General features: G+C 42.7%; 1 protein-coding gene across 5 annotated transcripts in view; it reads right to left on the bottom strand.

Moving 5' to 3' along the window:
* Positions 1–12,988, bottom strand: part of RPN2 (ribophorin II) — a 47,132-nt gene that overhangs the window by 22,973 nt on the left and 11,171 nt on the right. For 2 of the 5 annotated variants that reach the window (XM_075166357.1, XM_075166359.1), the window contains exons 11-16: positions 12,543–12,657; positions 11,675–11,869; positions 11,061–11,147; positions 10,430–10,525; positions 9,164–9,239; positions 8,123–8,252 (exon numbers count right to left, since the gene is read on the bottom strand). In XM_075166357.1, the coding sequence (XP_075022458.1) occupies positions 8,123–8,252; positions 9,164–9,239; positions 10,430–10,525; positions 11,061–11,147; positions 11,675–11,869; positions 12,543–12,657 (699 nt within the window). The other 3 variants (XM_075166358.1, XM_075166356.1, XM_075166360.1) reach the window with 3 other exon arrangements.

Genomic DNA, 12,988 nt, shown 5'->3' with positions numbered 1-12,988 from the left:
AATCTTACCGCCCTGGGGACCGAGATCCAGCAGCCAGTCAGTCCATCTTGGGAATACCTTCACTCGTACAAATGTCAGTCGTCCTGTTTGAAGCAACCTCATCTTACTCCTCTGTCCCATAGAAATTAAGCCTGTCCAACCCTAGCCAGCACACTATAAAGGGGTGTGGAGAGGCCTGTGTGCATACTAAACAAAAAGGGGAGATAAGGAAGATCAGAACTTTACATAAATCATGCCTATGGATTCAGCTGGGAGAGCATGGCATTTCAGCATCTCTCTTCCCATGCTTGACTTGGTTACCTTTCCACAAATAAGGTCAGCCAGGAAAAGCCTCCAAAGAATGAAAAAACTTCTGTGTGCGCTCACAAATTTTTCTCATAATTCTCTTTTCCTCCTGCTTCTGTCTAGAATAATTCAGAGCTCATGGATCTAACTGTACAGCAAGCCCTTCACAGCAATGAAGACATTCCCGGATGTGACCAGCTGGAAACTGATGCATACACTCAGATCTGTTCAAAGGAATGCAGTTCTGATGCACTACTTAATTTACTTCAGTCTTTACAATTTAACTCCCCTCTCTAAATACTGGTCTGTGTACCGAATCAGAAAAAAAAATCCCTCTGTGGTTTAACCTCAGGCTGCTTTACATGCAAAGACTACAACTAGTACACTTGTAATCCTGGGGACATATTGTCTACTAATTAAGGCTTTCAAATCACGAAGCATAGCAAAATTTCTGCCAAGTCATCATTCTGTTTGAGGGCCTGATTAATAAACATGAGGCCACCAAAAGGCACCTTTAGGCAACTTAGTAAATTGATTACAGCCTCCTCTAAAGAGATGCTGATGGCACAACCACACAGGCAGCTCAGATCAGGGCGAGGCAAGACATGAATCCACATGTCTACCACCCATTAGAAACGCCGCTGTGGGCTGCTGCTGTCTCGCTCCTTGATACAGAGCTGCGGCAGCAAAACTGAACTCTAAAAAGCTCAGCTACAGTTGCTGCTCAGCCTTGAGGTGTTCAAGCTGAAGCTACAGCTCTGCTCTGCAAGAGGAGATCCCTGTGCATCAGATTGGGCTGTCACTATGTTTTAATTCAAGATGCCATCCAGTGGCTCTGAACTCCACTGTGGCTAGGGTTACAACTGTAAATGTTCTCAAAGAAGTAAGTTATTAACCCAGTGATCTCACACAGCTACTTCCTCCCCCGTCACCCCAATTCTCCTATTGTTTGTGTAATAATTATGTCTTCAGAAATGTAAATAACATCAGGATGGGGTCTGCTTTCCCATCATTAGCGGGAAATAAAAGTTGTTCTAAATAAACCTGTCCAACAGCAGGTCAAGATGGCTCTTTGTCTGTTGAGACGTTAGTTTCTTGATTCTGAGCCCAGAATGGAAGATGTCGCTCAAAGACGCTGGTCAAGTGCACCGAGGATGACTCAGAGCTGTGCCAACGAAGGCACCAGGTCCAGCACCAGTAAACTCATAGACCACGTTGGAAATACAGTGGCATGCAAACATACATTAATGCCTCTGAAACCATCTGTCCTTGCACCCGAACAATTCTTTGATAGTCTGCAGTAGATATCATCTCATTTTTCCACAGGTGATCACGTTTTAGGACAGCAGGCTCCAGCATGCATGGAAATGAGTTCATACTTGCACCAAATCCCTATAGATTACATTTTCTCTGTTCACGTTTTACAATTCCAGCACTATGAGAGTATTATTAACTGCCCAGCAGGATGGGAAACAACGAGGGGATGTTGAGGGAGACCAGTGAAGCTGTGACAACAGCAAGGGCACTAATGGGTAATCTGTTACCCTTCCGCAGGCAGGCAGCCGGCACAGTCAGACACAAGCCATCCTTCTGCTTCACAGTATAGCTGGACAGAGAACCCGCAAAAGAAAAAACAACCTCAGTAGGCCTGGTTCAAAATGTGTTTGTAAACCTGTTCTGTAACAACTAACACACTTGAAGCCATTAGGACTTACTTCCTCCAAGGAAAGGAATTACAAAAAAAGAATCAACTTCCTAAAGTATTAAGTAAACAGGGTAGCAAAAAAAAAAATTCTGTTAAGTGGCGTGAAAGCTATTTGCAAACACTAAATTGGATATTCCAAATAAAATCAAAAGACCTATCAAAAACACTTTGGAAAGACCTAAGTCTGCATGATTAAACAGCTGGGTGAATGCAGCTATATGGGATAAAAGGGACTCCTTTGAAAGTTCAGTTTGCATCAAAATGAGGAAACAAATGCTCAAACTCTGGGAGATTAAATATAAAACCAAATAAAGCAAACCAGAAAATGCCTGAGGAATAAAAGGCCAAAAGAACAAAACCCCTTCCTAACGCATAGCCAAGAAGTAGAAAATCAATAGCAACACGCACAGCTCAGAGAAGATACATCACAGTAGCACTCCATGATTTTCTTTTTGCATCTGTGTTCTCCTTGGATAACGTGCCAGAGCTCTACAGGGAAAGTAGCAGAAGATCTGTCCCAGCACGGAGCATCAGTAGAAAAATAAGTTATAAACCAAAGCTGGTAAGTGAGCAGTAACAAAATATGAGGCTCAAAAATAACTCACCAGGGTGAAAAGGAATTGCAAGGTAAAATACTACAAATAGTAGCTTAACTATTTCTTGCTTAAAACTCCTTTAGTCCCAGAGGACTTTAATGCAGCACGAGATCAGGTTTTTGAAGGAGTGCAGAGGAGGGTAAAGGAGTTCATTAAACCTCTATGGCGTCCAGTAAAATGTTCACAATGAACAAACGGGTAGGAACTATTACAAAGAACAGAAACAGTGAGCTAAGTGTGAACAACGGCAGTGGGGAAGAGGCAAGATGGCTTTTATAAAGTGGAGTCATGTCTCACACATGTGAAGTTCTTGGAGGATTTGGCTCCACACCCTTTATCCACATGCCTGCTGGTTGATATCATTTTCTGGGATCTCCAAAAGACATTTGATAAAGTTCCTTTGCCAAAAGGCCTTTAAAGAAACTAGTCCGACATGGGACAAACAGGAGCCAACACAGAGATGCAGGGGAGGGATCAACTGTTCAGTTTCCCATGTGGAAGTTGCTCATCAGGAGGAGATTTTGGCCTTTGGTTATTACTATCAGTGTGTCCTTCAATAAAGCCCAAGTCTGCTGCCTCAACACTGCTCAGTGGTCTTGAAGGTGGTAATTAATCGAGAAGTTAGAGCTCAAGTAACTCAAACGCGGCCACATGGCAACCAGCAGATTCCCTGCATTCGGTTTCGTAGAACAGAGACAATAACCTCAATCAAACTCGTATTTGGAGTGAAAAGGTTACTTCCAGAGGCTGGAAAGAAAGCGAACCCACCCAAGGGACCCACCAGACCTGCCAGGGTCGGACACAGCCAGGCACGCCAGCACCGCAGCTGGCTCCCCGCAAGGGCCAGGCCCCGAGGACTCCTCCTGCCTGAGCCTCGGGGGCCCACAGCAACTCAGCACAGCCCAGCCGGGCGCCATCCTGAAGCCAGAGAGAACAGCCATTAGTGGAGAAATGCAGATGACAGCGTCACACAGGGGACAGGCAGGAGTGGGAAGTCCCCCCCAATAAACATGTCCCTCTGGGAGAGGACATGAAAGAACAGGAAGCTTCACACAGCAATGACTCATACACAAAATTACCCACCAGAAAAAGCTCTTTTCGTTCTCATGTGAGCCCCACTTCCAATCACAGCCTCTGAGACAGCCAAAAAACACAATTCAGGACCATTCTTTCCTCTTTATTCACAAATTGTTTAGGATGAGGAGAGGGCACCTGGGGAAAGGCAGAATTGTATTTTTTTTCCTCTTTTTCTAAAGGAAATTCAAATGTCCTGGGAGAAAAAGGGGGGAGGATCCAGGGAAGAAAGGATTTTCAGGATTCATATGAAAAGCACTCAAGTAGCATGAACACAACGACAAAAATCAGATTTTTAAAAAAGTACAACTGGCACCCTTCTGACTTAATATTAAAAAAAACCTGCTTCTGCCTTCCTTCTTCTGGTCTTTCAGTTATTTATTCACTTCTGTTCTGAAGGTATTTGCTTTGTTTTTCCCCATTTCTTCCATTCTTCTGGTACTAGTGTGTCCTGGAAAGAAAAATCCAAAAAATTAACTCTTCCAGGCAACAAACCACTTCCTTGCACAGTAAGTGTCCCCTGACCTCTCATTCTCTCTAAAAGGAAGCTTGTCAGATAAGCTTCCTAAAAGAAACTTATTGGAGTGATAAAACCAGTACTGCAATGGAACGGAGGACTGAATTCCAAGGAGAATGGAAATGGTCAGACAAAATGAAGGTTAATTTCTGGTGCAAAAGGGATGAATGAGCCTTGTAAAATATAGAACTGAAGAAAAAAGCAGGGCTGAACGCAAAACCTGCGGGTACCTTAACTGCTCTTCTACTTTAAACAAGGCCAATCTATCCACTTGGAATCAGTTGGCCCACGTAAACACAAAGAAAAGGTCTTCATGTCCCCAGGATGAAGTAATCTAGTGTGGGCACAGCAGACCCATCTTTTTGGGGTCCTTCTCCCTTCAAGATGCCAGACACAGGCATAGCTGCGGATGCTGAGCACTTGACAGTCCAGCCCTAGAAGCTGGTAACAATACAGTCTTAACTGACATATCTGGGGCATCAGAAAACCCAGCAATAAGGAAAAATGCTTGTGACTGCACATGGCAGCAAAACCTAACTTATGGTTTGTGGATAATAAGTTATTTGCAAGATCTTCCAGGATTACTCACAGCCCATGGGGAATTAAGGAGTTAAAGCACCAGGCTGAGAAACAGAAAGCATGAAAGCTGTGGAGAACACACTTATGAGGCATTTGTTAACAGGCCGCTAAAAAGCGGAAAACCACTGGCCCAAAGCTATGGTAAAAAGAAGCGTCCAGGGACCAGAACAGCACCAGCAAACACAGCCAGGGTGCAGCCAGCATTCGTCTACTAGAACAAGCGACAGCCATCTCCAGTTCCTCTCCAGTTACTTGTCATAGCTTGTTCTGCGCTCAAATACCTCAGAACACTCCGGGGAGAGAAGAGATAGTAACAGGGTGCTTTTCTATGGGACACAATGCTAAATTCTCCATAGGTAATTTTCATGAAATGATCCTCCATACTATCTGATCTGCAGACAGGAGCTTATACCACACTGCACATTGTTTCTGCGGCACAGCCACACACGCTGGTTTTGTTTTGCACCACAAAACTGAGCTCCGTCCAACGCACTGCGTGTGTGTGTGCCTGGAGCACCGACTATGAACATGAGAGAAAGCAGATGCTCGTGAGATGTACCAGTGCAGCACGTTGTGATTTCAGTCCCATCACAGGACTTGTCCCAGATGCTCTCTTCTGTCCCCAAAATAAAACAGTGCACTGACCGAGAAATGAAGCCACACACACACATTCAGAATTGGGCAGCATGCAGACCGGCAGGCAGTCCTGCCTCCTACACCAGTGTGGATATAGCAGACTGGGACCTTACCTGCTCAGAATGAAAGGAAACGAAGGGCTTTGCACTGGTAGATGGTAGTGGAGACCTATCAGATGACTGTATTGAATGGAGGGGGCCGGCTGCTGCTGCTGCCGCTGCCTGAGCCATCGTGACCAGTTCAGTCTAATAGGAGGGTGAACCCTGGATTGGGTCGTGTTCTCAGCTGAATGAGGTGGTGCTGACCTGGCTCTGCTGCACACAGAGCTCTCCCCACCCCAAGCGAGGACGTAATTCAGCAGTCAGAGTGCCTTGCAGCTGAATAATCAGAATGCTGCAGATGGGGAGAGGGAGTACCAGCAGCAGGATGGGAACAGCCCAGATATCAGCCATTGTCATCATGTTCTCCTCCAGCCAACATTACTAATAATTTATTTACAGGAACAATACTGCTTAAACTAGGTTTATTTCATCACCTGATAGCTGCTTCGTGCCCAAGACAGCATATTCACATGTGCACATATTACCATACAGACTTCAGATGATTAAGGAAATCACACAAAGGAAATTTAGTCTCAGAGGACTGCTAATATGCAAACCCAGCTGTAGCCAAGGACACTCAAGGACTGATTTAAAGCCCAATAAGCGACTTTGGAAGGAAGCAGCTTCAGCTCAGATATCTTTTTGTACAAGGAATGAGCGATGATACGAAATGAAACAGGCAGCATGCCCAGGAAAGACAAATTCCAAAAAGGCCCTTACTTCTAGAAGAGCTGGTCACTAGCAAAACCCCCTTTTACCGCAGTGTTCTATACTTTGCCAACCTACTGCTCTGCTCTGCAGCGATCCTGCCAAAAGGAGAGAGGAAGAAAAGTTCAGAGAAGATAGGAAGGAGGAAAGCAGCCCTGCTCCAGGAACCAGAGCCAGCGACAGAAAAGCAAAACCAGGCCTTCTGGTAACTTCTGTAAAAAGATGGCTTATGCAGTCCCCCTTCCCACCCCCGCCAGCGATCTCCATAGTGGAACAGCAGCTTTGCCTCAAAGTGCAATCTAGTTAATTATCACCGCACTTCAACATCTGAGACAGGCTAGCAGCACGTTAACAAAAAGATGTCTTTTTGAACTTTAAAGTCATGTACAAAGGGTTTAACTTTAGCCTAAGGTGGAAGTTTTACTTTCAAATTTGCCATTGTAGTTGCAGCTTCATGTCATTTACAGTGAAAAAGCATACGATACCCCCTGCAGTGTTTTGAAGTAGGAACCAACCACCTGCATTTATGTGCTAACAGAAGCCCTGGTTGAGCGAAGACACTTAGAAGTAAGCTTCATTGTATTCTTTTTCCCCAAATCTGTATCCTAGGCAATCTGTAATTAATACTGATTTTATCATTACTCTTTAAATTAAAAAGGAAATATTATTAAATGACGTAACATAGCCCCGTTGGCAACAAAATCCCAGTAGGAACTGTTATGCTAACAAGAGAAAGTGCCACAGTGGAGAGGGCTGGACATCCAAGGGAGTAAGGCTGAGAAAGCTGGGAGGATGGTATGGAAAGGGTTGATTACAATAATCATCCTCCCTGCTACAGCCATGCAGATAGATGTTTTAAAGACAACAAATCAATGCAAAACCCCTGAAAATTATATTCTTGTGGTTTTTTACAGCTCTTGTCCTATTTTAATACAGTGTAATCAAAAAAAGTGAGAACCCAGGGATATCTATGCAAATAGGTACGCAAGGATAAACAACTCCTAGTGGCTCAAAAAGGGGGAAGTAAGAAAAGCACAGGTTTGATGATAAAGCAGGTCAGTAAGATCATCTTCAAAGCCAAATTCTACAGTAGTACAAAAGAGCTAAAACTTAAGTCTCACATGAAACTGTGTGTGGCAGAAGTGAAGGAGAGGGAACGGTCTGACCCCTAATTAATGCACTGTACGGGAAGCTTGGGTCAGCAAACTGCCTGCAGGCTGCCTAAGCCATGGCACATTCACGAGACACTCCATGGCAGAAGACAAGTGTGAAGAATCAGTCCAATGCCAGTACAAAAATGAATGTTGTATCCCTAACATTTACCAGAGTCTTCCCTTTTCTTGCTTGTGTGTGTCACTTTGCCTGTTGCTGCACACCTCTGATAAGCATCTGCTTCCCTTTTCTCTATAATCCCCCTTTAGGTAGGGGAATACAGCAGTAAGATATCCCTGCTGTACCTTCCTCCGCTTAAAACTTATCTCACAAGCACAGCTACGGAAGAGTTGGGCCTCTTCTGCATTTATAGCAGCTTTCATTATCTAACAATATTCTAAGAGTTTGATATATCATGTAGTAAAAAAAATTTGTCAGTAAATGCATCTCGCTAAATGTAGGTTTCCCCATGTCAAAGTGCACATACTTCCACCCTTTGCTTTCTCCGTGTGCCTGATCGCTTCAGCAAGTGGCCACGTGGACCATTCTCCCTGAAGGAGGAGTTAGCCGTGTCTCAGTGAGAGCAGCTCATTGCCCTAGCCACTGGGAAAGAAAGTGGGACCGAGCAGCCCATCCCCACACACAAGATCCAAGAATCAAAAGCAGCATTCATTACTCTATCAGTTACTGACACAGGATAGCATCAATGTGATCTCCTCCCCACTGATTTTAAAAGCAGCTCCCACCAATGCATCCATCCCTGACTTACCGTTTTACTGCTTTCTGAGCCAGCATCCTGTTGCCTGCCAGGAATGTGACACCACCCAAAATCGCCAAGTACTTCAGAGTCTGGAACATGTTGAGCTGAGTCCAGTAGACATACATGAGTCCCAACATGGCTGTGAAAAAAAAGACAGAGCCCATGGCTGAAATTGCATTTTAAAGACCAAGCATTCGTTATCCTCAGAACAATTGTTACGCTGTACTGCCAGGCCTAAGCATTTGGTTTCTGTCTCATCTCTGAAGCTCTGAAATGGCAGATATAAAAACTATAGGTTATTGCCAGGGGAAGAAGGCACCTGGGTCTCCATACTGGAGAAAAATGTGACACTGACGGCTTGCAACCAACCCTCTTACGGCAGAATTACGGACATATTATAGACATTAAGGGCTATTAAAAGGAGGAGGATACTCTGGATTTCAATAGAGGATATTAGCCTTTGCACGTTTGTAGGAGCTTACAGCTTTATAAAGCTTCCAAGGAAACTGGTTTGGATTAAGCAATACACTGTCATTTGGGAAACAGTCGATCCAATGTTCTCCCAACCTGCTATGTTTTTGAAATTCTGTCAAGACAGTAAATAACTGTGCAATCAAGGGTACAATAAAACTGATGAAAAAAATTCGTCCAGCCAAAGAACAAGAGCGGCTTTCACAGGAAAAGCTTTAAAGAAAAGATGTAGACGGCAGTCCTGCGGGTTTCAATCCTCACAGAAACTCCCTGCTTACAAAGGATAAACATACAATAAAGAAAGAGTGACCTCTGGAAATAAGAAGTTCTATTAAGTACAGATAAATGGTGTGTGACAGGAGCCCGGATAATGACCGCTGTTACAAGCTTATGGCGAAACCAGGTTTATCACCATATTAACAGTCATGAAAAGCAGGAAGGCACATGAAAACAAGAGAACAAATGTTATGCTATTATGTCATTATAGTTAATAGACTGCAAGCCCATTAACCACCAGGACTCTCATCTGTAACTCTCAGGTGAGAAGGTCAAACAAAGCAGAAAGCCTCTGACACTTACCAGCATGTCCCATGTGAAAAACAATGGTGCTGGGAGCAAAGCTGAAGTTGGAGATGTTGGCACCTATCTTTAGCCACTAAAAGGAAAAGAAACAAAACCTGAGTTACAACGGCCTTGTAAACACAAGGTTTTATTTTAAACTTCAGTATCTTTCAAGCCTGTTTGTTTTAAGTTCTTCAATGAATACAGTGTATTCTCTATAGAAGCACTTGTTTCCTACTACAGGAGGACAGAGTAGTAATTTTACTAAAGACAGCACTGTTGAGCTCCTTTAGTGAAAATTTCTCCTGCTGCTTCTGACTGAGCAAAGGCAGTTCCGCAATTATTTTTCTTAAACTGATGAGAGGGTATTCTCCAAATCTACGTTTTCCAGAAAAATAAACATTGCTATTTCTATCCAGCTGAATTAATTTTAATTAAAAAGACAAAAAAGGTAAGGTTCTAGTTTTGGACTCAGCGAAAGAACAGCTTTTGAACAGCAAAAGAACACGTCAGATACAAGATGTGTGCTCATAAAAACAATTTCAGTTTTTAGAGTACAAAAGAGAAAGGCATGAAAGATGGAGAACAGGAACAGTAGCAATGACATTTTTCGTTAAAGTGTCATCAACATCTACATTGTGAACTCCAGAGACCAGTGGACACGACTATCTGCATGCCAACTTTCAGTGAGACTAGCTAATGGGAAATTACTGCCAAGCAAGTAAGGGATCAGTTTCATCCTCCAAATAAGGAGTAATTTAACTTGCCTAGATGAGATTTTGTATTGTATTAGGTTTAAAACACTGATCTGATGATACAGTGAGTAGCAGTATATGTTTCAACTACAGACACACAAATACCAATTCTGTCCATAAATGGGAACCAATCTGATAGGATTAAGTAACACAAATGTTGTGATGGATATATTAAGTGCGAAGCAGAATCACTGCTTTTTCTCCTGTAGAAGTCTAATGTTAGTTGTAACTTAATCTGCCCACTGTTATTCAACATCCCTAGCAGAAGCACACCGAAGAAACTCACCCACCTACTTCTACTTGGCAGCAGTGTTTTTCTGTTTTGACTATAAACTCAAAAAAAAAAGTTTAGGAAAGAGGCAATACCAGACCAACGCTCTGCACTGACATTTGCTAGCTACAACTGCAGCACTGCTGTGCTAGTCATGATTAACCAAGAGTTTTAATAAGTACTTTAGCTGGCCAACCTCCTAAGCAACCTTGGACTGGATGGGAAAAAATTTTCTTCTTTATGGCCCAATTCACTCACCAGAATAAGCAGCAAAAGCAGAGGGGAGAGAATCAATGCTGTGAAAGTGTTAGATACCACAGTGGGAGGCCTCTTCTCAGGTTCCCTGAAGAGGTGCTGCAAACAAACAAAACCAACTCGTAAGTAGTATTCCAACAGAGCAGCTTCTCGGCTCCCCAGAGGACCAGCTGCAGCCCTGGTGCTGTTCCCAGACGTTCCTTCGGATGGTACGCATTCCTCTGCCTCAGCACATCTGATCCCTTGCACAGTTAACTTTTCCTTGCACTCACAGAAGCACTTGTTAGCTTGTCATCAGCACAGATGGCTGGAATGAAGCAAGAGAAATCTTCAGAAGCAGAGAGTTTTCTGTGGTGCTTACCTAGTCAAATTTTCATGTTTTGGATCTTCTCAGTGACACCAGTTGCTCTCTCACAGGTAGGACACACAGCTTATTTATTCATACTCCAGAGGACTGCAACAAATTTCTTTCCATTAAGCAGTAACTCTGATCTTCCTTTAATTACATTACTTACACAGTATTAATTTTTTTTAATGAGAGATGACTTTTCAAAAATAAATTACGATGAGAATAAATAATACTAGTAGGACTAGTCCTCCCATCTTCGCACATAATTTTTGTTTTTGACTCTACCTGGATTTCAGGTTTGGGAACAAAGAGGTTCTTGGACTGGACTGTGGATGGCGCATCCTCTTCAGGGAATTTGATCACAACATCAGCCTGAAATGAAATCGTGGAGCTTCATGAAGTTTGATCTTAATGTATTAAATGTTTTATAAAACCCATTCCATTACTGTGGCCTATTTCCTTATTTTTCAATCTACGATTGACATGACTTTTAAAGAAAAATGAGAAAAAGCCACCAGATTTTTTAAGAAGCAATTTATGCTAAACAGGGGCGGTAATGCCATTTACCCATCGCTAAGAATTGGACTTATTTCCAGCATAGCAAGCACAGAAAGGCTAAACCTTGAAGTGCTTGCTGTGAAATTACAATCAAACCCATAAACGTTCTGAAGTTTCTGTTCCACCACATGATGAAATGAATATTCATTTCTGTCTTGCTTTGATGCTTACTTAAAAACTTAAAATGAACAGCAAACCTCAGAGCCCATAAATAGCCAAAAGGATTCTGGTTCACTACAAACAACAAAACATTTCAGCTTTTTTCTTCCAAGCCTGTACCATGCCTCCTGTTAGGCTGCCAGTAATCTCAAAACCACATCACCACACTTCCAGCTACATACCACATTCCACAGGATTGGATTTTCCAGAGTGGCATCTCCAATTATCAAGTAAAGAGTGTAGGTACCAGAGGCAGAGTCAAATTCAGTCTTTCTCTCAGAGGTATCCAGTTCAAACTTGTATACATGCTTGCTATCTGGTTCTGCAACAAACACTACCTCCTGGCCAGTCTTTTGGTTGTGAAGTCGGACAAAAGTCTGAAAGGAAAGATTGTAACATTTCCAGAATATCTCATAGTGCATTTACAAATGCCAGCAAAGCAAGAGATTTACACCCAAAATCGAAAAGCAAACATTAACAAAAGTTGGAGTACAAACTGGGAGCCCTGGTGTCTAGACCCCTGCAAATCAGCAAAGTTCTATGTCTCTTCGAGTAACTACACTAGCACAGGACCAAGACCGTCCAGTGGCCCACTTGAGGTACAGGGCAATATATTGAATGTTACTTGACAGGGTATATGCAACAGGGATGTATGCACATATGGTTTTTGTTGGGTTTTTTTCCCTTTCTTTTCTATTTTATACAGAAAAAAAAATTAAAGAAAGTCTACATTCAAGGACTTTTTAAACAAAGAATCTATAATAAAAAATCAGAAGTGTGCTTTTACAGTGCAGGCTACCTGCACTCATTTTGTTGAGTTAAATAAGACACAGTACCACAGCCAGAAGAGGCTTCATTTAAGGTACAGCCATAACAAACAAATGAACTGAATCCACTTCCCATCTACCAAGATCAGTGATCTTTCACAGTCCATGTCAGAAACATGAGGCTTCTCAAAACCTATCAAATCTTTTCAAGAGCAACTGTCACCTCAGATGCTTCAAGATGGAACATCTCAGTGACACACCAATGACAAAAATTTGTCCTAACCTGGTGAGGGATGAGTTCAGCTCCACTGTTCACGTCTATCAGCTGGAAGGATAAAGCAAAATTCTGATGGCTGTCAGCAGTGAATGAGCCCTTGGCTTTGGCTGGGTAAGCTACCCTAGGAGGAAAAAAACCATACAGAATTGAGGTGATCTTCCACGAGAAGGCCTAGTGTTCAATGAAACCTAGGCATGCAAACCTGTCTAGCAGTATTGCAGTCTACTCAGCACAGATGAGCTATTTTATCAAAAAGGTGAACTAACATGTCTTTCTCTTCCACCATAAATTTAACGAAAAGAAATGAATGGAATTTTTTAGCAGGATTTTTGTGAGCTACATACCTTGCCCATTTTCAAATAAAACAGTTGTTTGTTGTAAGGTTCAAAGGAACACCAGAAGAAGGTTTTGCTAATACTACACCCTGCATTCCATTTAGCCAAGACTATGCT

The sequence above is a fragment of the Calonectris borealis genome, chromosome 17 (assembly GCF_964195595.1).
Source record: "Calonectris borealis chromosome 17, bCalBor7.hap1.2, whole genome shotgun sequence".
Lineage (NCBI taxonomy): Eukaryota > Metazoa > Chordata > Aves > Procellariiformes > Procellariidae > Calonectris > Calonectris borealis.
This window is presented reverse-complemented; position numbering and strand designations above follow the sequence as displayed.